Below are 27,686 nucleotides of genomic sequence, written 5' to 3'. Positions count from 1 at the left end.
TCCCAGGTTAGCAGTTCACTCTATTTTATTGCCACACTGTTTTTATACTTCAATCAGAGTAAATACATTGTAGTGCAATCTGTTTGAATTGCTATCTCTCCCCCTGGCTTGAGCTCCTCAAAGGAAAGGATGACGTCATATCTTAGCTACTCATTTCTGTACTCACATATACTTGGTACACATTAAAATTGGTTGCATGGAATTGAGGGTGCATTAAACACTTTCCATCTCTCAGAGTATTCATTTGCCTTCTATTAAAGTTAATTCATTGCCCACTTCATTTTTGTCACCATCTCTGATTGCACAGTAGGAGCTTAACAAATGTTGAATAAATGAATTAGTTCTAGTAGCACTATAAAATTGTAATTAAGAGACACAGGTATTTTTAGATTGCAAATTCTCTGCAGATTTTATTTCTCTGGTATTACAGCAATGTGTGACAGTGACAAAGAACTTCACATTCTGTGCATTTCTTTGGTCACCTTTCAGCATTAGAATGAATTATTCTTCACCCATAACTTTTGTGTGAACCTCGCGACTCTTCACCCGCAGCTTGTTGACCTGGGATTCAGCAATGTCTGCCCTCTCCTCAGCCTCCTCCAGCTCATGCTGGAGTTTGCGGAATTTAGCAAGGTTAGCGTTGGATTGTTCCTCCTGAGGGGGGAAAAGTGCATTTGAGACTACAAGAACATTTGACATTTCTGATTCTTATTTATTATTAGAAGCAGCTACAGAATTTGCTTTATGAATGAGAAAGCAAAAGGTTCTGCTATTGGGCCACAGGATCCCACATACTCGCCTCAATGCATGCATGGGCTTACAGCCTCCCTGTTCCATCTTTCGTACTTTACTCTTCCTGGAAAACTTAAGATGCTACAGTGACCACAGGGAGATCAACATAGTGGAAATCTGAATCAATCTTGTTTCTTTGAAACAAACTTTTACAATAGCTACAGTGGTAACTTTGGGTGCAGAAAGCCTTAAGGAAGGTTTCTGAACTAACAGGGTAAGAAAGATAACTGCATCCAATGAAAAATAAATGTTCTGGGAAGGATTTATCATGAAGTTAAATAAGACTTAAACTTCAGAACTCTCATTTGCATGGTCCCTGTGAGTGCCTGGAATATAGGACTTCCAGATGGGAGTTGTGGAGTGGTATAGATAGGGAAGGAATTGGTTGTAACCAAAAGGCAGTTCTGGGTGAACATGTCTGGAAAATTGTTAAAGAGGTCTTAAAACAAATGAACCTGAATCTCAAAGGCTCCAGTAATTTGTGATAAAAGTTTCTCATTCTAATTTATTCTCATTTTTAAACCTAATTTTGTATTCCCAATTTGATGTTCTTTGCCTTAAAGAACGCCTCTTAAATTCTGTAACATTCAGGCTCCACAAAACCTGGACTTGCTGCTGAACCTTTCTCACTGTGAAGATACTTACAGCCTCTTCAGCTTGTCTCTTATAAGCTTTAACTTTGGTTTGTAATTTGTCTACCAAGTCCTGCAGCCTGAGAATATTCTTGCGGTCCTCCTCAGTCTGAAATGAAAAAGATAACAAATAGAGAGTGTCATTATTTGAAAAGAACTCACTTTTCCTTTTAAATTTCTTTTTTAAAAAAAATATATTTTATTGATTTTGTACAGAGAGGAAGGGAGAGAGATAGAGAGTTAGAAACATCGATTAGAGAGAGTCATCGATCAGCTGCCTCTTGTACACCCCTTACTGGGGATATGCCCGCAATCAAGGTACATGCCCTTGACCGGAATCAAACCCGGGACCCTTCAGTTCCCAAGCCGACGCTCTATCCATTGAGCCAAACCGGTCTCGGCTAAATTTCTTTTTTGATTATGGTGTTACATATGTGTCCTTATTCCCCCATTTCCTCTATCCCCCTCCTCATGCCCTCATCCTCCTGGTGTTTGTGTCCATTGGTTAAGCTTATATGCAGGTATACAAGTCCTTTGGTTGATCTCTCTTTCTAACCCCCACCCTCCCCTACCTTCCCTCTGAGGTTTAATGGTCTGATCAATGTTTCTCTGTCTCTGGATCTATTTTTGTTCATCAGTTTATGTTGTTCTTTATATTCCATAAATGAGTGAGATCATGTGATATTTATCTTTTATTTTCTTGAAAATAAAATTTAGAAAATATGGAAAGTTGGTCACCTGGTAAGTGAGTTCCTTCACTCTCCTCTCATGTTTGCGAAGACCTTTGACTGTCTCCACATTGCGCTTCTGTTCATTATCAACCTCGTTTTCAAGCTCCCTCACCTGCAAAAGAACAAAGGTATTCAACAATTGGCGGTAACTAGCTGGGTGAACAGGCTGGAAATGAAGTTGTGGAAACCCACTCTGGCCTCCAGCTTCTGGATCTGCTTCTTCCCGCCCTTCAGGGCCATCTGCTCAGCCTCATCCAGACGGTGCTGCAGGTCCTTCACCGTCTGTTCAAGGTTCTTCTTCATCCGCTCCAGGTGGGTGCTGGTGTCTTGCTCCTTCTTCAGCTCCTCAGCCATCATGGCCGCCTGGTTGGTAAAATCAAGAAAATAAGGAAACCTGGTCATGGCAAGTAGCACATGTGTTTCAACAAAACAAGCCTTCAGCTCACATCAGTGATGGCCTTCTTGGCCTTCTCTTCTGCGTTGCGAGCTTCCTGGACAATGTCCTCCATCTCTCCCTGGATTTGAGAAATGTCTGTTTCCAGCTTCTTCTTGGTGCTGATCAGGCTGGTGTTCTGTTTTAAATTAAGAAGAAAGGAGGAAAGCATATTTAATTGTAAATATTTACATTATCAATTTTGTTAGTGCACATAGGCATAAATTATTGGCCAATGAAGTGTTCAGAATAAAAACCAAATCAACAGTTGATTGTAGGTTTATGCCTTCTGTTCTTTCTACTCATTATTCCATTATTAAAAATTCTCTTGAATTCTTCCAGGTAAAATTTAATTTTTAAAAAAATTTATTGATTTGAGAGAGAGAGAGAGAGACATCAATTTGTTATTCCACCTATTCATGCATTCATTGGTTGATTGTTATATGTGCCCTGACTAGGGATCAAACCCCCTACCTTGGCATATCAGGACAACAATCTAACCAACTGAGCTGCCCAGCCAGGACAATTAAAATTTAATTTAAAATATATTTTTATTAATTTCATAGAGGAAGGAGAGGGAGAGAGAGATAGAAATATTAATAATGAGAGAGAATCATTGACCAGCTACCTCCTGCAAGCCTCCCACTGGGGACTGAGCCTATATCCTGGGCATGTGCCCTGACTAGAAATCGAACTGTGACCTCTTAGTTCATAAATCAATGCTCAACCACTGAACCACACCATAATAATATATGTAAAAATAATAGAACATACAAATTAGCGAAAAAGAGACAAAGAGTAATTATACTCTCCTTTTATCACATTTTTGTTTATCCTTCTGGATGTTTTTAATAAGATGACCATATTTATATATTACTTTTAAGTTGCTTGTATTACTTACTATATTGTGAACAACTGTCTGTGACAATGAATGCATACTACAATGGCTGCTTATTTGCTATTGTGAGGAGAAACCACCATCTGTGGAATAAATCCATATAAATGCTGAATAGCAGAAATGATTATGTCTATGACTTTGAACTTAAGAGCTTATTTTTATATCCCATAAAGTTAGCTTTATGTGCACACATGATACATAAACATGATACATAAACATTACATGGGGTTATTTTGTGTGTTTTTTTATTTGCTTATCTTTTTGCCATTTAGAGTTGCAAGAGACAATATGGCCACCAATGTTGTATATATGGTTATTAATAGGGGGTTTTCTGTGTCCTTTTATTAATGTTTCTAGAACTCAAAATATTCCCCATTGATATGATTATGCCAGCCCATAAATATATTTGTGAACCAGCTAGGCCCCAGAATTTATTTACTGATCTACATTTTCAGAATTCTAAAATCTTGCTAAGATCATTCCTGACTTTATGATCAAGCTTATTCTTTAAAATTGCCTTCAGCTTCAGGGAGTGCATTTATTTAATCCATAGTCTTGAAACTCACCTGGGTATGCAAGAGTTGCACACGCTCATTAGCATCCACAAGCTCTTGCTCTGCCACCCTCCTGCTCCTCTCAGTCTGTTCCAAGGATGCCCTTAGCTCTTCAATCTCAGCCTGCATCAGGTTAGCTCTGCGCTCAACCATGGCCAGTTGTTCTTTAAGGTCATCTTGGCTTCTGATGGCATCATCCAAATGTAGCTGGGTGTCCTACACAGAAAGAGAAAATGACTCTTGCTCATGCTTCAATTAAAGCAAATACCAATTTAGGGTCATGTACACACATTGATCTTAGTAACTTAGAGGATGGTTAGATAGGAAAATTCTGCAAGTCCCTTTAATGACAATTTTTTTTGTAGTCTAGAATAGCAGTTCTAGTCAAAAGAATATGATATATTATTTTTTAATTCCAAATCATAGAAAAATACTATGATGTAAGCTATAAAATTTTGGATTAAGAAAATTCTTAGACATCAGCTAATCTCATGATATTATTTTATGTACATTGAACACATGAAGTCCAGATAAATGAAGTGATTTATGTGTAGTGTGTAACTAATACTTCTCATCACTTCCTCTGTCTCTTCACGTGTCACCACTTTGTCTTCTCTTCAGATGACAAAATGAACTCTGTCTTGGGCCTTCCAGAATTAAGCTATTTTTTGACTGTGTACAGAGAAGTTTCACCTGATCACCATATTATTTGGATGGTATATGGCATATACTCCTCATACAATATTAAAATTTGAATTACACAATGACACCCAGACTGTATGACACCCTGTATGTTTCTAATGTACCTTCAGTATTCCTTGGGTGTTCCTGTAGTTCCTCAGGGCCTCAGCAGCCTGGCGGTTGGCATGGTTCAGCTGGATTTCCATTTCATTAAGGTCTCCCTCCATCTTCTTCTTGATCCTCAGGGCATCATTTCTGCTCCTGATCTCAGCATCTAGGGTGCTCTGCATGGACTCCACCACTCTGAGATGGTTCCTCTTTAGCTGATCAATTTCTTCATCTTTTTCAGCAATTTTCCGGTCAATCTCAGATTTCACCTGATTTAACTCAAGTTGGATGCGAAGGATTTTGCCTTCTTCATGTTCAAGTGATGCCTTTTGAAAAAGCAACATTTAGATTACCTAAATGTAAAGTTCAAAGAGCTTTTTTTTGCTTTTTTTTTCTTTGTGCGTGTGCATTATGATTTCTTCAAGAAGGTATTTTAAAAACTCAAGTTTTCATACATCTTAATTTAGCCTACTAGTTCTGCATTCCCAAGGTACAGTTCAGTATTTCTCACTGAATTATATAAGTTATCCCCTAAAAGTTTGAAACATGATTGATCTCCATTGCTATTAATTTTTCAACTTATTTATAATGTATAGGTGAGCAAATGAAACATGTACCTCTGCTTCCTCTAGGGCAGCCTGTAGTTCACTCTTCTCTTGATCTATTTGTTTTTTAACTTTCTCCAATTCATGGATATGCTTTCCTCCCTCTGCAATTTGCTCAGTCAGGTCAGAAATCTCCTCTATAGTTTAAAAATAAAATAACAAATTTAGTTGATAAAAATGAAAAATTGGGAAGAAATGCCTCCCTACCATTTTTTAAAATAGAATGATTATAAAGACTCACGCTGTAAATTCTTATTCTCTCTCTTTAGTGTTTCAAGATGGTCCATGGATTCCTCGTAGGCATTCTTGATCTTGAACAGCTCAGTGCTGAGAGAACGGGACTCCTTCTGGGAGGCCTCAAGTTCAGCCTGAGTTTCCTCCTGCTTCTGTTTCCATTCTGAAAGGACCTGCGAAGCAGTAAATCATCAGCCAATGTCAGGAGAGAGGGAGACTAAGCATTGATAAAGGTTAAGCAGGCTGGGCCACCTTGTCAAAGTTCCTCTGCTTCTTGTCCAGGGCTGCGCAGGCGGCATTAGATCTCTCCACATCAAGCATGAGGTCCTCCACCTCATTCTGTAATCGCTGCTTGGTCTTCTCAAGGGAGGCACACTTGGCATTCACAGCTTCTACGTGTTCCTCGGCATCCTGCAGACGCTGGGCCAATTTCTTCCTGATAAATAGATCAGTGTGAGTGACTAACAGCATCAGAGCTACTGCAGTCAACTTGATAAAGCTGCTCACTAAGAAATCCTATTTTCCCATGACTTTTGTTCCTATGTCTACAAACCATTAAGGTTTTCTAAAATATCTTCACAATATCCATTTTATCTCTTCTAAAATTCTGTTTTTCCTAGTGAAGTCTTATCTTCTCAGGGGTTGTCAGACATATCTTTGAGGCAATATGTGTGTGTGTGTGTGTGTGTGTGTGTGTGTGTGTGTGTGTGTGTGTGTGGTTGTGGAGAGAGAGATTGAGATTAAGCACTTTAGCTGGTTGAGCAATGAGAGGATGTGAGGCAGAGGTTGAAAAGAAGTGACAACCATGAACAGAAGTCATATCATCAAGAATGTTAATATTGAATAAGATCTTTTTACATTTTCGTCTGTGCTCCTCTTCACCAATGAAGAATCTAGCCCACAGTGACATGTTCAAGGTCACACAATTAGCAATTTTCTGGCTTTTTATAGCCCAGAAAATGAATATTATTCCATTATTACACTCCCCAAATATCCTCCAATCTTACTGCTCTCTTCACCAGCCTACCTTACTGCTCTCCCAGCCCACACTCTTAAACTAGAATATTCCTGTGAAATAAACTCATTGATACTAGTTGTTAGTTAAATGATAAAAGAGTATGATAGTCTTATTCTGAAATTTTAATACTCCAGGTAGAGATAAATTGATTAGTATTAATTATAATATTTGTAACAATATAACTGCAACAGATAGTCTCAATGTGTCTGTTTTTCCTTATATTAACAAAAAATTAAATCTACTTAATTCATAAAGGTATACTGATAATTACTAATTCATTTTGGTGGAAAGAAACTAAGATGCTTTTGTAATGGACCAGAATGGGGAGAGGGCTCTGGTCTTGGCCCATTTTCCAAAGGATATACATGAGGCTGTAAGGAGGAGAATATGGTAGAATCCCTCACTCTGCAGGAAAATAGATTGAAATCTCTTACCTATCTCTATGCCCTGCATATTCTCTTTTATTTTTTTCTTTGCTGTTTTTTAAATTTTTGTTTCTTTCCACTCCCTCCCCACCACCCTAAGAGCCCATACTTGGCCTCCTCCAGCTCCTCTGTGCGCTGGATGGCATCCGTCTCATACTTGTTCCTCCACTGGGCAACCTCGCTATTGGCCTTGGACATTGCCCTCTGCAGCTCTGCCTTGGCTTCCTGCTCCTCCTCATACTGTTCCCTCAGCAGGTCACAGTCATGTCGGGAGGACTGCAGGGCATGGGCCAGAGCATTCTTGGCCTGAATCACCCAAAAAGTATAAGTTCATGTTCTGATCATTGATATTCTCTATGCAAAGTTCAATAGTGCAAAGTTCAAAAATGATTGAAAGAATCATTTGGAGAATTCTCACCTTAGACTCTTCTTCTAGCTGCCTCTTTAATTCCTCAATCTGCTGTGTAAATGCTTGTTTGCCTCGGGATAGCTGAGAAACCAGAGCATCTTTCTCATCTAGCTGTCTTGCAAACTCACCTGTGAAATCACAAAACATGAGTGATTTAGTTCTGTTGTCTAAGTGAAGAATAATTTAAAAATGAAATAACATTAGAAGCCTTTTGTGTATGCGTAGGGTCCCTAGGCCTGGTTGGTGATGAGGGCTGATCAGGTTCCCCGCCTCCCTACCTCCTCCTTCCCTCGCTCCCTCAGTGCCCCACCGCAGCTGCTGCCACTGGTCAGCACACATCATAGTGATAGAACTCCCAATCTCACAGTCAAACTCCCGAGGGGACACTTTGCATATTAGCCTTTTATATATATAGAGAAGATGGAAAGAATAACTCGAGGTTTGATGCTGTTGAGAAGCTTATTTCTTGGTCTTTCAAAAATGTGTGAACTTTGTTTGATATCTTAGGATATAGGGGTTTTTGAGTAATGCTGAGACAACAAAAGTTTTCTCAGTTCCAGGAGCTTAATTTTTTTCTAATTATAGCTAATAAATAATTGTTTACCACCTCACAATAAAAAGATGAAAGAATAACAAGTCAATGGTAAGTGGGTGGGCATGATTTGTATTTGGTAGGTATACAGTGGTTGAAGCTGGCCTTTCATTCTTCACCACTCCACAGGATAGACATATTTATTTACTGACCTGATTCTGTATGTAGACGTGCCCTCTGAGCTGACAATTCATTTATTAAGCGTTGTTGTTCCTCTTCCTTTGTTTTCACTTCACTAAGCTGGTCCTCTAATGTGCGGCACATTTTCTCAAAGTTTATCTGTGGTTGGAAGCACAAAGCAAAATGATGGTTTGTTTCTATTTGTAAGTCTGGTATTTGGAGATCTGTAAGTGCTTGTGGAAGGGGCTGAGTTTTATTTACTTCTGTTGCCTCAGCATTACTCAGAAACCCCTACCTCCCATGCATGGTACCTTGCATGTAGAGGTGCATAATTTTGCCTGAATGAATAAATAAATGATTATGAAAATGATATTGGAAATGATTAGAAAACATAAATCATTTAGATTCTGTATAACATAGAATATGGTTTTTAGATAAATTTTTAACTGCATTCTTCTGTAAAGTTTAAAGTGATTTGTATATATAAATGAAATAATTCAGTTCCATGTAATGATAACTAATGGGAATAATTTTAATATTTGAGGTAACGAAGTGCATACAGTTAGATTAGATTATCATATATTATCGATCATTTTGAATTATTGCAAATAAAGATGAAAGAGGACAAATTAATAAAAACCTTAGCTTTGGAGATAGTCTCCATGTTACTAGCGAGATCATCGATCTCCATCTTCATCTCGCTCTTCTCTTTCTCCAGCTTCTGCTTGACCCTCTGCAGGTTGTCTATCTGCTCCCCTAGCTCGGCCACACTGTCTGCGTGTTTCTTCCTTAGAGCGGCCGCTGTGGCTTCGTGCTGCAGGGTGGCCTCCTCCAGGTCCCTGCGCATTTTCTGGAACTCGGCCTCCCTCTTCTTGTTCATCTCAAGCTGGGCTGTAGTTGCACCACCGGCTTCTTCCAGCCGCTCACTGATCTCCTCCAGTTCCCGGGAGAGGTCTGAGCGCTGCTTCTCTGCTTTGGCCCTGGAGGCCCTCTCTGCCTCGATTTCCTCCTCCAGCTCCTCAGTGCGGGCCTGGGAGTGACAACATTAATGTGAATTCATGGCAGTTTTTATTCCTCTAATGCCTAGAAAAGGTGGAATTTATGACTCACCTGTAACTCCTTGATCTTCTTCTGCAGCTGCATCTCAACGGCCTGTTCATCTTCAATTTTGCTTTGCAGATTGCTCATTTCAAACTCTTTCCTGTTATAAGAGTATCACATTAGCTTACAGTCAGTTCTCCTACCAGTCTTCTTATCTGTGTATAATTGAATGTCTTTATACTGCTGGTGTTGAGGAAGTGAGTAGTGCATCTTTTACTTGTCAAGCATCTACTATTTTCATTAAATAAAAAATGGAAGATGTCTTTTTTTCCATATGCCATGAAGTACTATTTTAGAGATCGTTAAAGCATGTATTTCATCTAAACTGAGAGACAATTAGGTTACAGTTGAATCATTTCATACTCACTTTTTTATTCTCTCATCAAGTTGTTGTTTGTCATTTTCTACATCCATTATGGATTCTTGGGCCAATTTTAGGTCACCCTCCAGTTTCCTCTTTGCTCTTTCTAGATCCATCCGGATTTTCTTTTCTTGTTCCAGAGATCCTTCAAGCTAAAATTTTAGTGGATTTATTTATTTTAGTCTTTAAGCACTGAACCCTATGTTTCTAGCCTTCAAAGATATACAGGAGAATTTTAAAATTTACACCAAATAGCCTGAATTTTAGTTATTAATCACAAATCAGTACTTAAAAGTTTATGAGCATCATTTATGGTTATGTGTTACATTCTTTATTTCATCTTAAGTGAAATCACTGGGTTTTTCACACTTACATCATCCACTTGCTGCTCTAGCTTGGTTTTAGCTTTGGTCAGGGTGTTGACTTTGTCCTCTTCTGCCTGCAGGTCATCCAGGGTCTGCTGATGGGCCTCTTGGAGGGCCTTCTTCTCCTTGGTCAACTTAGCTATGGTTTCATCCAGGCCTGCCATCTCTTCTGTGAGGTTTTTTACCTTTAGATTTGAAAAATTTATAGGAATGTTAATGACATCCTGCAGTCTTGATGAAAAACATGGTACTATCTTAGGACCTGGTCCACAAACTGTGGCTCGCGAGCCACATGCTTCTCTTTGGCTCCTTGAGTGTGGCTCTTCCACAAAATACCACATACGACGCGCACGTACAGTGCATTTGAAACTTCATGGCCCATGCGCAGAAGTCAGATTTCAGCTCTCAAAAGAAATTTCAGTTGTACTGTTGATATTTGGCTCTGTTGACTAATGAGTTTGCCAACCACTGTCTTAGGACATGTCAGCTTGATGGAAAAGAGAAACTACAAACTAACTCAAGCCTATGTAGCTGAATAATAATGGGAGATAAAGATAAAGACTAAATAGTTGACATAATTATGACTGAATTTCCTTTTCAAATTCAATAATTTAAAGATAAAATTTCAATTAAAATATTTTAGTAACAAGCTAACCCCTGCAAATACTCTAAAATGGATTATGATTTGTACCTTGTTCTCTGTAGCATGCTTTTCCTTTTCAACCTTAGCCAGTGTCAGCTCAAGGTCATCAATGTCTTTCTTTAGTTCTGAACATTCATCCTCCAGTTTCCTTTTCTTGGCTGTCAGCTCAGCATTGATCTCTTCCTCATCCTCGGCTCTCTCAGTCACCTCTTTGATTTTGGCTTCAAGCTGGATTTTGGCTTTGATCAGCTGTTCACATCTTTCCTCTGCATCAGCCAAGCCTTCAGCTTCCTGAAAGGGGAAATGAATTATTTTTATTTGTCTAAGCTATATCTAAAAACACATACTAATTTATTAAAAGATGGAAACTTTAATGACTCAACCATTTGGTCAACACATATGCCAACTAACTTGACAATTCTAAAAAAATAGAAGGACAAAATGTTATTAATTTTAAATTATAATGATTAAATATAATAACAGATTTCCTCCAAATATTCATCCCTGAAAGGTCAGTAATGAAAGAACATTCTAATCTAAGAGAAAGTTTTATAAAGAAAGGAAATTGTCTATATATATTTTTATGAGTTTTCTCACTGATGACCACATATGAATAGATGCAGCATAATTTGTGACTTTGCATCTATTGCTTCTTTAAATCTTAGTCTTGGTATTTTTGAAAGGCAAACAATTACACCAAATGTTTCCGTGGAAAGCATTTATTTATAAACTTTACATTTTAAAAAATTCTCATATCAAGTCAGCTAGGACTGGATAAGGTGTGGCTAAACTGTGCATTGTACAGTACTCACAGATTGAACCTGGAGTTGTAGTTCGTTTTTCTCTTGCATCAGAGCAACCATTTTCTCTTCAAGTTCTTTCCTTTTTGCCTCTGATTTCACCAGATCATCTTTGGTTTTCTCAAATTCTTCCTTCATGTTGGCCATTTCCTTCTCTGTCTCAGCACTCTTGAGGAGGGGCTTGATCTTGAAATACAGCTTCATCCAGGGCCAGTGCTTCACATTCATGAAGGCGCGGACATTGTACTGGATGCAGAAGATGGCCTCTCTGTAGAAAATATAAAGATGCAAATGAAAAATAATGTGGAAGGTGTCCATTCCTCAACAAAAGTAATGAATTCATTAGATTCAACTATTAAAATGTGGACGTGGAGAAGGAGTACTTGCACTTGACCCCTCACCTCCTCTCCATCATCTTCTTGAACTCCACTCTCATCAGGAACCCTCTGCACATGGCTTGAGTGCGTGTGATGAGTTGAGCTAGCTTATCATCTCGCATCTCCTCTAGAGTTCCCAACAGGCCAGCTTTAAAGAAAACCTTGCCAAAGAGCAAATTAAATATATTATTTTCATTCTTGAGAAAATCCAAAGGAAATGAAGTTATGATAGATAGACATTTGCATTTGTGGTACCTTGGTATGACCGAATTTGTACTGGGTGTGGTCAATGTCAATAGAACCTAGAAGCTTCTCAGAAGCCTTCTTACTGTCAATGAACTGACCCTCTGGGATAGCACTTGCATTTAGAATCTTATATCTGTTAGAATAAAAGAAATATTAAAATATGTCTTATTTTTACTGAAATAAAAAATGTAAAACTCTTGGTAACTGTCGTTGACAAAATTATTGATTGATTTTTAGAGGAAAAGATTGCATTCAAATAAACAGTGCTTTATTTGAAACTTGCAAAAATATCATGAAAAAGTTATGATTATATAAACCAAGACTTCTTTCTTTATGATCACCTTTTAAATAAGGCTTCACCTTCAACTCTCTTATTCAAGGAAAAGTGAAAAAATGTTTGAAATATGTGGTAATTTTGTTACAGACTAGCACATTGAAAGTGACAAATAATGACACAAACCTTTGTTTGAAGTCTGCATAAATGATTCTGCTTGGAAATCCCTTCCTACAGATGCGGATGCCTTCCAACACACCATTACACCTCAGCTGGTGCAGGACAAGTTCATGCTCCATGGCCCCTAAAAGAAAGATATGTTTTGTGTCTAAAAGTCTAATGAAAAGTCACACTGGAATCTTATTTGTATATCAGAAATATCTTACCAGGAGTTTTAGTTTCATTGGGAATGAGACAGCGTACAAAGTGGGGGTGAGTGCTCTTCAAGTTGGTCATCAACTTATTTAAATTCTCCTATAAAACCATACGGAAAATTTTAGGGTAATTTCTAGTGTCATTTACATAAGAGTTCCTATCAATGATCTGTAATTAATGAGTTTCTATTTCATGTTTCAATGAGCTATCTCAATGAAGATCTTGATAACAAAGAGAAATAATATACATGGTGTATATATAGAAAATTATGGATTACACAAAACCAGTCAATTTCATTTTATTTTTCTCAAGCACTGCCAGAGAGAATTTATATTGAGACTTTGGTCATATGAAATATGATACAGTGGTTGTTTTTAAGAAGGTTCGATTTCATGTGAAATTTGCTTAATGCCAGATCTTTTAGATTTGGGGCTTAAAGATCATGTAGTCAATTTATCATAAAGTTTGATGTGAACAAGCACAGTCTGGGTTGCCTTGTTAAATTTTAACTGAGACATTTTTCAGATTTTTTTTAGTACATCACTACTTTTTTGTTTAACCATAGATTTCTTTTAAAATGTTTAAGTGATAATTGTTCAATTTCTTTAAAAAAATAATCATTTGGAATTTAAAAATATACTGTACCCTAAAAAGAGCTGACACTGTCTGAAAAGAAGAACCCTTCTTCTTGGCACCTTTCTTTGAACTGTCTGAAAAATAAAATAGAAAAATTACAATGAGTTGCAACAGCCTTGTAAGTACTCTCCATAGACATTAGAACAGTCAAAATTCCCTTTGTGATTTAAATTTACACTCATTCATTTGTATTATTCTTATTCTTTTCATATATCTCCTCCTTCAACTCGAGATTTGGAAAACATAAGCATTGGCTTGCATTATGAGCATTCAGGAAAATAACAGCAAGAAAAGAACTGTATATAAAGGGTAGATTTGGGGAAGGGATGGGATTTCTTTAATCCAAAGAAGCAGTCTATCTCTTGGAGGAGTGACCGGGGAGACAGAGTGGTAAGGCCTCCGTAGGGCACACATCCCCCAGAAAACAGAGAGGTTTCATGCTTGGTCCTAACAGGGAAGTCCTATTTTCTGTTAGCCTATGCTTTCCTATGGGTGCTTGTATATCTGGTCTTAGGTGACTGAAAAGAGCAGAACTTTAATTTCATAAGCACTAGTGCCCTGATAAGAATTTCCTCTTCTCCAGCTTAGATGGGTCCTTGAAGGAATCAATACTATTAAAAGTATAGAAATGAGATGTATGAATCTGAGCTAGTCATTTAACTTCTCTGAGTTTCTATTTTCTTATTGGTGAAAGAAAGCCATGGACTAAATGATACTTAATGTTAATTTTATTTCTGTCCTATGATTATAAGACCTTACCACACTTATTAAATGTCCTTAATTTCATTAAATCCATATTGGCCAGTATTTTCATGTTAGCTTTTGTTATAATTATATCTCTGATAAATAGTGTTTTTCTTATTTGTGGCTCTAGAAGTGTATTTGTAATATTAAAATGCCTATCAGTAGAGTGGATAAAAAAAGCTGTGGTGCATTTACAAATGGAATACTACTCAGCTGTTAAAAAAAAAATGAAATCTTACCTTTTGTGATAGTATGAGTGGACCTGGAAAGTATTATGCTAAGTGAAATAATCCAATCAGAAAGACAAGCACCATATAATCCCACTTATATGTGGAATCTAATGAAAACAAACTAACAAAATAGAAAGAGACATAGATTCAGAGAAAAGACTGACAGATGCCAGAGGGAAGGAGGTTTGGGGGCTGGATAAAAAAGGTGAATGGATCAAGCAGAAAACTCCCAAACTCAAAAAAACAGACAACAGTATGGTGACTACCAGAGGGAAGGACATTGGAGGAAGTAGTAGAGAGTAAAGAAAGGATAAATGGTGATGGAAGAAGACTGGTGAACACAGATGATGTATTAGAGAATTGTGCACCTATAATTTATAATTTTATTAACCAACTAGAGGCCTAGTGCACAAAATTTGTGCATGGGGTATGTGTCCCTCAGCCTAGCCTCCACCCTCTCCAATCTGGGACCCCTCAAGGGATGTCTGACTGTCTCTCACAATCTAGGACTGCTGGCTCCCAACTGCTCATCTGCTTGCCTTCATGATTGTCCCTAACTGCTTCTGCCTGCCAGCTTGATCACCCCCTAACCACTCCCCTGCCAGTCTGATTGCCCCTAACTGCCCTCCCTTACAGGCCTGGTCACCCCTAACTGCCCTCTCCTGCAGGCCTGGGTCCCCCTCAACTGCCTTTCCCTGCAGGCCCGATTGCCCTCAACTATCCTCCCTTGCAAGCCTGGTCCCTCCCAACTGTCCTCCCCTGCTGGCCATCTTGTGACAGCCATCTTATGTCCACACCAGGGCAGCTATCTTTGACCACATGGGGGCAGCCATCTTGTGTGTTGGAGTGACAGTCAATTTGCATATTACTCTTTTAGTAGATAGGATAGAGGCCTGGTCCACAGGTGGGGGCTGGCTGGTTTGCCCTGAAGGGTGTCCCAGATCAGGGTGGGAGTTCCCTTGGGGCGTGGAGTGGCCTGTAGTGGTTTGCAGGCTGGCCCCACCCCCTGGCAATCCAAGCAAAGGTCCTGGTGTCTGGGATTTATTTATCTTCTATAATTGAAACTTTGAGGCCTTGAGCGGAGGCCAAGACTGGCCAGAGTGGGCGGGAAGCTTGGCTTTCTCCATCTTGGTTGGATTAATTTCCATACTCACTCCTGATTGGCTGGTGGGCGTAGCTTGTGGGTATAGTGGAGGCACAGTCAATTTGCATCTTTCTCTTTTATTAGTGTAGATGTCACCTTAATAAATTCAATTAAAAAAATTACCTGCTTCAGCAGTTGGAGCCCCAGAGAAGAGGAGAGACAGAGTCTTCAATCCAGACTTCTGGTACAGGCCAAGCACAGTCTCATTCAAGGGGTCCTTGTTCTTGTCCAGCCAGCCGGCAATGTTGTAGTCCACGGTGCCCGCGTAGTGCACCAGTGAGAAGTGGGCCTCAACCTTGCCTTTGACAACCTTGGGCTTCTGGAAATTGTTGGACTTTCCAAGATGCTGCTCATACAGCTTGTTCTTGAAGGATGCATCTGTGGCCTTGGGGAACATGCACTCCTCCTCCAGGATGGAGAAGATGCCCATAGGCTAGGAGTAGAAAAAAAGAGATAATAATGATGAGTCCTTCAGAAAAAAATATGCTCCAATAATTTATGTGCTTGATGAAAACCTGAAAATATAATGTTCCAAAAGAAGATTTGGAATGATAAGAAATTAAATAGGCATACTAATTTATTGCCTTCTCTATTACTGAAATCTGAAACAGATACCAAGAACATACGGGAAATATGTTTGCTAGAAAGACTCCATTATTTTTTAAAAGCTCACAGGTGCCGTTTGATAAACTTCATGTTCAGAGTATAAAATTAAATTCTGAAACTGCCATTTCAAAACTGAATTCTTTCTTCCATAAATGTATATATCTAAATACTTTTTTCTCTACTGACAGTGAAATTCCTTCATCTCTAATTTAGACCTGATGAAAGTATGAAGAGAAGAGAAATTATGGATAATGACTAGAATTGATCCATCCCCAGGAGAAAAGTGCATCTCATGTGTATCATTAAAACTATTTGTACTCTGAGCTCTGTTCCCCACAACTGTGGAGTTACATGAAACTAATATGGTTTTGCTGTGTAAGCAGATTGACTCTTTTCAGTGGCAAATTTGATATGAAAGCTTGATTTAACATTCAACGTTGATGATTTTGCTCTAGTCACAAATTGCCTCTACAAAATTATTTTGGATTTTCCAGAAACTGAAATACTACAGAAGAAAACAAATGTCTTCTGAGGACTGTGTAGTTTTGATGAATAGTAGAGATATTATGTCACTGAAGTAAAATATTTTCCCCAAATTGGGCAGACCTACTCTGCTTTTATGCTCTCATCTCTCATATATTTATGAATTTTGACATTAACATTTGAAGTTTTCCTATATGGCAGTAGCATTTACTCTTCCCACTGATTTGAATAGGGCTCATACATAATAATATTCCTTATTGTTATCAGTAGGCACATGATGAGTTCCCACTCTAGTTTTGAAAATGTTTTGTGATTGTTTGATGAGTTTTAACATCTTCATAACTGATATAACTATTGCTCTACCCCTTGATAATAGGGAATTTAGGGCTCATATTCCAGATAAGGCTATAGAAAGGCTTATTTATTAGTCATCATCAACTTACTCAGTAGTCATCATAGTCTTAATGACTGCAACAATTGAAGAGTTAACTTTCCAACCTTTAAGACATCTTGACGTACCCTGCACATGAAGAACTACACATGCACAGTAAACCATCCTAGGTTCACTGGAGGGAATTATAATACTCAAGACTAGCTGTAATTTCATTCCTTTCTCCCATATGCATAAGATCACATAGAAATGACAGTGAGGGGAAATGAAGTTACTAAGTGGGATAAATGTGACTATTTATGTGTGTGTTGTAATCATTTTCTACAAACTACTCTTTTCATTAATAACATCACTTGTGACTGATGAGAGTGTACAAATCTATAGTAATAAAGACGTAATATGCTAATTAGACCGGGCATCTTCCACATGACCTTCTGGACATCCTTCTGGACAAGGCCATGGTAGCAGGGCAGAGGGGGTTAGGGGTAATCAGGCCAGTAGGGGAGAGCATCTAGGGATCATGCCAGCAGGGGAGAGCAGTTAGGGGAATAAAGCCAGCAGGGGAGAGCAGTTAGGGGGATCAGGCCAGCAGGCAGGTGAGTGGTTAGGAGCTAGTGGTCCCAGATTGCCAGAAGGATGTCTGACTGCCAGTAGTTGGACATCCTTCATGGGGTGTCCTGCATTGAAGAGGGTGCAGGCCAGGCCAAATTTTGTGTACTAGGCCTCTAGTATACCATAAAATGCTACTGCTCATTCTTTGAAAACTGGGATTGTGGTTTCAAATATAGGAATGTGGACTATTTTTACGTCATGTTTTAAAGTCTTGAAAAGTCATACAAACCTTCTCAATGAGCTCAATGCAGGCAGCCAGGTCCATCCCAAAGTCAATGAACTCCCACTCGATGCCTTCCTTCTTGTACTCCTCCTGCTCCAGTACAAACATGTGGTGGTTGAAAAACTGTTGCAGTTTCTCGTTGGTGAAGTTGATGCACAGTTGCTCCAGGCTGTTGTACTATAGGAAGCAATAAATTTAGGAAATTACTCATTACTTAAGTATTTGTAATCTATACAGCAGTTACTAATTTTTCCTTCTGAATTTAAGGCATATGATTTATTAAATTACAAAGGTTCAAATTGTTTTCTTAATATATGACATAATTCTAAACAAAGGAGAATTGACTCCTCAGTACTTTGCTTCCCAAATAACTGCATAAAATTATGGATATCATGCAAAATGCAGCTAAATGAAGACATCTTTTAAATATCCTCATTTAATTTAAGAAAGTATTTTTATGCTCACCTGCATGGATCTGGGATTAATGTTGATTATTTTAACCACTCATGGACCAATTTTGAGACTTCTAGACTTAAAAGATTAAAACTTTCTATTTATACCTGTTTACTAGTTGTCATATCTCTCCAAAGACCCTTCTTTAGTACAAATTCTATTTTGTACTTTTTTTGATAGATGAAGATTTTGATATCTCTTTCAATAATTTATAGAAAATGTAGGTAGAAGGTCAGGAAAGATATAATAGACTTGAATGACAGAATCAACTTCATTTGACTGCCTGAATGATGTTCACTCAACAATGTGTAGCAGAGCACACATTTTTTTCTTTTTATCATATAAAATTTTAAATCTTTAATATACATATGAAGTATTTCATAATCTAGCCACTCACTCCATAATTTTTAAGTCTTACCTCCTAAAAACCCTCATTATGCATCCTTTTTAAAATAATTATTGAATTGATTGGGGTGACACTGGTTACTAAAATTATATAGGTTTCAGTGTACAGTTCTATAAAAAAGCATTCATATGTTATATTTTATACTCATCACCCCTCATCAAGTCTCCTTCCATCACCATATATCCCCCTATACTAGTGGTTCTCAACCTTTCTAATGCCAACACTCTTTAATACAGTTCCTCATGTGTGGTGACACCAAACAATAAAATTATTTTCGTTACTAGTTCATAACTGTAATTTTGCTACTGTAAGTTAATTGTAAGGTAAATATCTGTGTTTTCTGATGGTCTTAGGCTCTACAACAGCGGTTTTCAACCTGTGGGTCATGACCTACAGAAAACACAGATATTTACATGATGACTCATTAACAGTAACAAAATTACAATTATGAAGTAGCAACAAAAATAATTTTATGGTTGGGGGTCACCACAACATGAGGAACTGTATTAAAGGGTGTCGGCATTAGAAAGGTTGAGAACCACTGCTTTATACCCTCTTCTGTCTCTCCCCCCAAGTCCTTTTCCTCTTTTAATCACCATACTATTGTCTGTGTCTATGAGTGTTCTTTTTTCTTAATCCCTTTGCCTTCTTCATCCAGTCCATAATCTCCCCAACTTGTTTGTTAATTCTCTATACTTTAAATGAATGGGGATTTGCATTTGTTATTTTTCTATAAATTCATTACTCACATCAAAGATTTCAAAGCCAGCAATATCTAAGACCCCAATGAAGTACTGCCTGGGCTGCTTGGTGTCCAGCTGCTGGTTGATACGGGTGACCATCCACAGGAACATCTTCTCATAGACGGATTTGGCCAGAGCACCCACAGAGTTGTATACCTTTAAGAACAAAGTTAATTTAATTTTTTAGTTGAAAATAATGATGGACCCTTAAGTCTCCTGTGGCTCAACTGAATCTGGGGGTTTAAATCATGTTTACCTGCTGTACAGTCTGGCCTTTGGTGACATATTCGTTGCCGACCTTGACCCTGGGGTAGCAGAGGGCTTTGAGCAGGTCAGCAGAGTTCAGACTCTGGAGATAGGCTGCCTTGTCAGCAACTGCATGAATAAGGTGAGGATGGTGAAACCAATCAAGGCTTATACAACTGAAGGTGTGACTGACAGTGACACAGGAAAAATATTTTTGCTTGAAGAGTAATGTAGCAAAACATATTCATTTGCTGAAATAGCTTCAAAATTGCCACCTTTTATGCTAATTTAGTCATTGTTTTAGATGATAATTTGGAACTTGGATAGTTGGTTAGGACAATATAGGAGAAGAAGGAGAAAATACATATGGTGATATTTAAAACATATCTAAAGTGGGCCATGATAAAAGTAATTTGAGAAACTCTAACTTAGGGGTATAGTGACAACAAACTTTACATATCTCCACAAACCTGCTCAGTCATGTAAAATACCAGGTAGTATGTCATTTATTCTCCCTAATACTTTTTCCCATCACCAGGTAAGTCAAAGAAAATAAAAATATGATCTGTATCTCTGAGGAGCTGATAATGTCAGTTCTGTCAATAGAAAGATATCAACAGGGAGTGCTACCTTCAGTGCCATCTGGCTCAGCTTGCTCTTCCCTTTGCTTTTGCTTGAATTTCATGTTCCCATAATGCATCACAGCTCCTGTGAGCTTGTAAATGGCCACCTTTTCATCAGCGCTGAAACCCAGGATGTCCACAGCACTCTGAGAAAAGAGTTGAATTTAATTCACTTCACAATTATCATTATGGCAGACTCAGGATACTCCTCCCACTTTTTTCTCATCACACTGTCTTATATTTGACTAACACTTTTTCATTTTCCAAAGGCACTCATATTCATCACCATTTTGTTCTATATAGTAGCACCAAGAGGTATGTGTCTTCCAATTGAGTCATGTGGACAGTCAAAATGTTATATGACTTGTCCACACCCACTCACACAGGACTCAGAGGCAGTGCTTTTCCCATTTCTCCACATTATTAGCCTGGCCTTGCTGCACATCCTTCTGACTGCCTCAGGGCTTTCCTTGCCCTTTTCTCTAGCCTCACAAGTCTGTGTTTGCTCCTTCTTCTCCTACACTGTCCTAACCTAATACAGAGTCAGAGTCTGCCTTTCCACCCTAATGTGCAGGAAGGATGCAGAGGGGAGGAGGATATGATGGCAGCAGCAATGGTCTGAGTTTTTCTCCACATGCCTGTCTGATATCAGGCCACAGCTTAGCTGACCATGAAATGCCTGACAATGAACTTACCTGATCACTGTTCATGTAGGAAAAAGACATTTGTGGAAAGAAATTTTTTCTTTCATTGAAATATATTTGTGTCTTTTTTTCTCTATCAGATTTTGATTCCTTTCTTATTTGCCCATGCCATGCTTTGAAAAGTCTTATGCAATGGGATAGGCACAGGGAGGAAAGTATAGTTATTTACCACTCTGTTTCCTATTGCCTCAGATTATGCCTTCTGGCACCAGCTTACTGACTATCTATAGAACTTAGACATTAATACAGAAGTCCTGGAGTGAGATTGTTATATTTTTTAACTTCTGACACTAATGGGTATTTCTCAACTCTATCATGTTTAGGTATACTTATACAATACGTTATAGAGAAAGAGCTGATAAAGGCACACACTTAGTTCATAGACTCCTTAACAATAATATTTTAAAAGAATATTTAATTGCAAGGAACTTTAAGGTACTATCTTGGGAATATTGGGATATTACAATTGGTATTAAAATTAATCAAAGAAGATTGATAATTCATAAATTCAAAGGAAAACACAAAATATGTATAAAGAAAATAAGCCAGGGCAATAATCCTTTAAAAAAAGAAGAGGGAGAGAAAATCTGTAGTTCCAAAAATAAATATAAAGGGTTCTCGGAGTCTCAAAAAGAATATTATTGAGGTAGGTAATCCATTTCTTCTTATACTGCATAGGGAGGTGAGGCATATATTATTAGCCCTTAGAAGTATACTTAAAACGGGTTTTGTGTTTACATCTGATTATAAAAGAAATGTGGGAACTTCATATTTAGTTACACATATTTAAAATATTTTCCCATTTCTTTCTGACATCTTTCTCAGATTCTTGGGTCTAGAGTATGCCATAAAATACAAGAGAAACATCACTATTGAAGTATAAAAATTAACCAAAAATGACTGATAAGATTAAAAAAATGAGTTAATTAGCCAATGAATGACAAAAAACCTAAGATTTATTATAGACATTTAAAATTTCTAATACATGTTGGTGGGCAGAGGCATTGAAATATCTTGTAGTTTTATTCCATGGGAAGGAAAGCCTGACAGGCAGTATTGTCTATTTATATTCTTTCCGCTAATGCTGTCTACTCAAATAGAGGAGAATGTTGTGCCCTGGGAAATGAGTTTGGCTTTTATTGCTTTGTATGTATTACTTACATCAGTGGCCATCAGCTCTTCCTGATCATCAATGCTAGGCACTGTAATTTCACCTTGACTAACAAAGGCAAAGTCATATGGATTGGTGGTGATCAAAAGCATTTCTGAACGCATGGAAAAGAATAAATATAGACAGAGTTACTTTGGTTATAAAAATATTTCAGAGGGACTTCTTAGAAGGGATATCATTATTTCTTGGTAGAAATCAAAGATATTTCTTACCAATAAGTTCTGGTTTCTTGTTGGACATAATTTGATAAAATATGTGGTAGCTTCTTTCAGCCTTTAGCTGGAAAGTAACTCGGGACTTCTCTAGCAAATCTAGAAAGTGAGATTAGGCACATTTAACAGAAAAGATCACACTGGAAAAAGATGAAAATAAGATTTTTAATATGTACTCCAAAGAAAAAGATACTTCATCACTTCTGTTTATTAACTTACATGTTTCAATATCTGCAGAAGCCAGTTTGCCTGTGGCACCAAAATGGATCCTGATGAATTTACCCTTAAAAAGGCAAAGGAGAACTTATTGTACATATTAAAAGACAAGCACTAGTTCTTTATAGTTATGGGCAAATAGGTGCAAAAGATATTGCTATCAGGTGTATAGGAGAGGCAATACTAATTCTCATATGAAAAGGAAGACCAGGAAACTTACAAAACGAGAGGAGTTGTCATTCCTTACAGTCTTGGCATTGCCAAAAGCTTCCAGTAGGGGGTTGGCACTGATGATTTGATCTTCAAGGGTCCCCTTAAGATAATTGAAGAAAATAGATAAATAAACTCTACAAAAGATGAGTTTAGTCTGCTAAAATAACTTCTCCATTCTTCTTTCCCCTTTTATAGTAGTCTGTAACTTTTGGGTAAGATTTTCTAAAATAAGTGAGAAAGAGGACAAATTTTAGGGTGGGCGACACAGTGGCATTGTCTTGATTTCCATATCCTCAGGCCTACCTTTCCCCCTGATTAAATGGTTGTGAGAACTTTTGCATATTGAACCTGCCAATATATTTCGTTCTCACAAGTCCTTCCAAGAGTTATTTTCCAAATCTGCCATTGCATGCACTTGATTATGAAGTTGCCATGATTCTGAAGTACTGTGGTCACATTGTAAGTGTTTTAGTTTTTCCATCCCCAGTTGAACATCATACCCACCTGCAGTTTGCCACCAGAAGCAGGCTCTTCTTTTTTCTTCTCCCCAGTGACTGCAATTGTTGCGAAATACTGGATGACACGCTTGGTGTTCACAGTCTTCCCTGCACCAGATTCTCCGCTGTCAATTCCAGACAGAAGAAAAAGTCAGAATCTAAGGCTGTAGAAGTAATTACTACAAGCATCCGAACTCAACAGATAATAAAAGTATGAAATGTGCATACGTAATCAGGATGGACTGGTTCTCACGATCTGCAAAAGAGAAACCAAAACCCAAGATGTTTAAAAAACAAAAACAAAACTCACAAAACTTGGCACATAGATTAATACAGTACTTGTAAACTCAAACTTGTCTTTTAAAACTACCCACTTCCACAAAAGTAATAACTATATAAATTGGTGCTTTGCTATTTTCACAAATACTTTAAAAAAATAACTATCAAAAGATGTGCTAATTAGTGTGTTCAACTTCCATTTCCTTTAATGTGATAAAATATGTAATGCATTATTTTACCATAATAGCTATGTGAATAATCAGTGTCATTGAATGAATAATAGTTTCATGTTCCATCAATCACCTAGTTCATAGTTCAGAATCCTGTCATGATATTAATTAGTAATTGTGATAACTTCTCAGTATGAAATTTCAAGGTTTACTCTTTAGAAGAGATGATATAATTAAAATGCATAGTTGATGCCTAAATTTAGTTAATTTTGAGCTGGAATTTGCATTGATTAATTTGGATTTTAGCATAGAAATCTAAGCAAAATTCCTTATATTTTTGGGACTGGTACAATTTATCTATATATATTACCCTTATTTTATTAGTGCTATTATCATGTGTGTGCTTAACATGTTATTTTCAAAGTATTGGTCTTCGACTTCTGTGCTATCAGTATACAAATGATTTATAAGTGTAATTATGAGCAGGCTCACCAGTCAGCATGTTCTGATAGGCGTTGTCTGAGATGGAGAAGATGTGGGGCGGGGCCTCCTGGCGCTTTTTGCCTCGGTAGGCAGACACCACCTCCGGGTTATACACCGGCAGCCACTTGTAGGGGTTGACGGTGACACAGAAGAGGCCCGAGTAGGTCTGTGGGGAATGATAAGGTAGCTCAATTAGTAGTCACCTCATTAATCTGCCTTGGAAACATGGAGAGAGGGACCTACGTAGTGCATTATGGACCTAAGCCTTAAGTTTTCATCATGCTTAATGGTTTCATCCATTTGCTGCCTCCTTCTAAGGCCCACTGCTTCACAAAATGCTTCAGTTTTCCAACTAATTTAGTTTTAAGTAGAAGGCTTTCCACATGCACATGTTCAAATACATCAGAACTGACAACACTAACCAAATGATTAGTGTTAAGATAAGATTGCCATCGCCAAGTCTGAAACTAAAGTCTAATGTGTCTTAGCTAACACAGTTCAAGAGTAATTGAAAAGTAATGTCAAGGGGCGCTCACGTAGATCATCCAGGCTGCATAGCGCTCTTTGAGGTTGTACAGCACAGCAGGCTCGTGCAAGTGGGTCATCATGGCCATGTCCTCGATCTTGTCGTATTTGGGAGGGTTCATGGAGAAGACTTGGTCATCCTTCACTGTGACCGTCTGTTAAGAAAAGAAGGAGCCAATGTGTATCAACTAAGTAGTAGAAAAAGATCATTTATGCCGCTCCGTCCTTTTTTTTTTGTTTTTAAACTCACATTTCCTCCTTCAGTCTTGACCGTCACCTTCCCTGCTTCCCTGCTCTGCACTGTTGCTTTCACATAGGACTCCTTAGGATCCACCACAAAGACAGAATTCTTGGCATCAAAGGGCTTATTCTGGGCTTCAATTCGCTCCTTTTCTGGTTTTCGGAGGTAAGGAGCAGCCGCCCCAAAAACTGCCATCTCAGAGTCGGAACTCATGGCTGCAGGTTATTGAGGGCAACACAGCACAGGATCAGGTGCCCCTGGAGGGAAGAAACGCAGTTGTCCCCAGGGTGTGGATGGGCATTGTCCTATCGCTCTCCTGTGGTTAATGGGCTTCATGGCCATGCTTATTTCCTCACCCCTGGTTGTTTGTTTGTTTGTTTGTTTGTTTGTTTGTTTCAGAGAGGAGGGGAGAGGGAGATAGAAACATCAATGATGAGAATCAGTGATTGACTGTCTCCTGCATGCTTCCTACTGTGATTGAGCCCACAACCCGAACATGTGTCATTGACAGGAGTCAAACCAGGGACCATTCAGTCCTCAGGCTGACACCATGTCCTGAGTCAAAACAGCTAGGGCCTCACCCCTACTTTTAGGGATCACTTCTGTGTCCTATGTAAAGGTTCTGAAAGATTAGATCATTGATTTGAAAGTCTTATACTGGTAGCTTAATTTTTGTGACATTTTTAGCCTTCATTTTATCTTTTGTATCAATTGAGAAATGTGCAGCAATTGATGTTTCAATCAGCAACATTTGTAATGCCCCAAGTGTGTTCAGAACTTTTTCTCTTTATGCTTTTCTTTTCTTTCCTTTTTCCCATACACCCCCATTTTTGACATTGTGATGATACAAAGTAATGGAAAACAACTGTGAACAATGGCTTCACAATCTAAACGAACTTATTTAAAAACACTCAATTATTTAAACAAATTTTCTTCCTGCCTCAAATGATTAAAGTTGGATGGATAAGCTGCGTGTAAAAAGATATTAAATTTAGATGTTTGAAAGGTACATCTGTTCTTTGAGGACATTGTCCAGGTTGAAAGCCCCTTATAAACACAAATAAAGTCCTAGTTAACTGACAAGTATTAGGTAATTAAAGGGGAAAGTCAGAACAATAAAGCTGAAAACCCAACACATAATTTTACCCTAAGCCAAAGTTATCTTTTATTAGTTTCTAAATTGTGTAAAAGTCAGAAATAGTGGCTAAACAAAAGACAACTTTAAAAAGTTGTTAGAGAAAAGCTTTTCTTCAAAGGAAAAATGTTATTCTGTTACATTTTTTTTGTTTGTTTATAGGTTTGTTTTTGCATCAGGCAATTTTGAATTAATTATCATGTAGTGATGACCATATCATGTAGTGATGACCATATCATGTAGTGATGACACAGTGCATCCACAAAACACAGGAAGGACATTACTGTTCCCATCTAGTGTCAAAATCAGTCATTTCTAAGGTTGTGGGTCACAAGCCCCCAAGATCCTGAGGCTTGTTGCAAATGTCCTTGGATTCACCTGCATGGTGGTAATTGCCTCAAGTTCAACAAACAACACTCCTACATAAACTGTTTTTTATTCTTTTCTAAATGAACATAGCTGTGTACTTAAATGTAAACTTTTAAAAATTAATTATTAAATGTATATTAGGTTTACATCATTATGCATATTCCTAACATAATACAAAAAGTACATATCCCGATACATAAAGTTGGGGGAGGTTTATTAAATGTGTTTGGTTCTATGGGAGGAGACCCTGGAAAACCATCGACAGATGGCAAGAGCCAGAGAGACCTTAGCAGTCATCCAGCCTCCTCATTTTACTGGTAAAGGAACTAAGGTTCAGAAAGAGGAAGGGTCATTCAGTGACACGCAGGTGTAAGTGGTAGTACTCGGACATGAGTCCTGTTCTCCTAAGTTCACATTAGGACTTCTTAGTGCTAATTCCATTGCAACACCCTATTTCAAAATACATAAATGCCAACTGGCTTGACCGGGCAACTGGAGTCAGTGAAAAGCCTGGGCTGGCACCTAGAAATTTTGACTTTCAGATCAACCCACTGTTGGTTGAAATTACCATTCTATCTCTCTGATATGTCCTTACTGTTTTAGTTGTGGCAGTAGTACACATTAAATGTTACATGTGATCATTGTATTCTTTCTGAAGTTCTAACACATGTAAAAGACAAGAGTCATTGCATTTTGTGTGGTTAAATGGTCTCAACAGTTAAAATTTCATGAGACGCCATTTTTAAAGAGAAGTTGCTTCTTGTATCCTATTCCCATTACTAAACTAAGATATAAAATGTTAGCTCTTTAAGACTATCAGTACAGGTATCCCTTTGTTCTTTAGAGTGTAATAATAGATAACACTTACCTCTCGTGTTACCAGATGAAGAAGGTGGCAGGCTCAAAACAGACAACTACTGTTGAAAGAAAAGCAAGAGAATGTAATTATTGTGCACAATGTCATATTGAGGAAAGTTGCAAAGAAACATTAAAATTTGGAAACAACACTATCCCTTAAGTGAATAATTACCAGGAATGTAAAACTAGCCAAGTTCTCTTCCATATATACGAACCTTAAGGAATTTTAAGGAGGGACAGGACAGAGGCACCCTGGTTCCACTTTTATAGAGCCATTCTGCAAACACAGCAACCACCTC

General features: G+C 38.0%; 1 protein-coding gene across 1 annotated transcript; it reads right to left on the bottom strand.

Annotated features, from left to right (window-relative positions):
• Positions 1 to 382: 382 nt before the first annotated feature.
• LOC118726892 (myosin-4) lies at positions 383 to 27,686 on the bottom strand. Its single transcript, XM_036452189.2, has 40 exons — positions 27,603 to 27,686; positions 27,395 to 27,446; positions 25,035 to 25,279; positions 24,796 to 24,939; positions 24,269 to 24,425; positions 23,556 to 23,583; positions 23,335 to 23,452; positions 22,838 to 22,930; positions 22,621 to 22,684; positions 22,402 to 22,500; positions 22,180 to 22,283; positions 20,322 to 20,460; positions 19,702 to 19,820; positions 19,452 to 19,601; positions 17,850 to 18,020; positions 15,652 to 15,961; positions 13,420 to 13,484; positions 12,786 to 12,873; positions 12,586 to 12,703; positions 12,135 to 12,258; positions 11,904 to 12,040; positions 11,515 to 11,770; positions 10,751 to 10,993; positions 10,068 to 10,244; positions 9,701 to 9,846; positions 9,343 to 9,433; positions 8,873 to 9,262; positions 8,265 to 8,391; positions 7,530 to 7,648; positions 7,221 to 7,417; positions 5,921 to 6,104; positions 5,676 to 5,841; positions 5,447 to 5,571; positions 4,847 to 5,155; positions 4,053 to 4,256; positions 2,602 to 2,727; positions 2,348 to 2,518; positions 2,163 to 2,267; positions 1,438 to 1,533; positions 383 to 654 (listed from the first exon to the last, which is right to left on the bottom strand). Exons 3-40 carry the CDS (start codon positions 25,236 to 25,238, stop codon positions 502 to 504), a joined length of 5,817 nt encoding a protein of 1,938 aa, XP_036308082.1. The 5' UTR covers positions 25,239 to 25,279; positions 27,395 to 27,446; positions 27,603 to 27,686; the 3' UTR covers positions 383 to 501.

The sequence above is a fragment of the Pipistrellus kuhlii genome, unplaced genomic scaffold, assembly GCF_014108245.1.
Source record: "Pipistrellus kuhlii isolate mPipKuh1 unplaced genomic scaffold, mPipKuh1.p scaffold_m20_p_23, whole genome shotgun sequence".
NCBI lineage: Eukaryota > Metazoa > Chordata > Mammalia > Chiroptera > Vespertilionidae > Pipistrellus > Pipistrellus kuhlii.
The sequence above is the reverse complement of the archived record's forward strand: the minus strand, read 5'-3'. Positions and strand labels throughout refer to the sequence as shown.

Coding starts and splice junctions, on each gene's coding strand:
- LOC118726892 (XM_036452189.2), bottom strand. CDS start 25,238: ATGAGTTCCGACTCTGAGATGGCAGTTTTTGGGGCGGCTGCTCCTTAC. Junction 12,874..13,419: donor CAGTGTCAGCTCTTTTTAGG/GTACAGTATATT, acceptor ATGGTTTTATAG/GAGAATTTAAATAAGTTGAT. Junction 4,257..4,846: donor ACACCCAAGGAATACTGAAG/GTACATTAGAAA, acceptor CTTTCTGTGTAG/GACACCCAGCTACATTTGGA.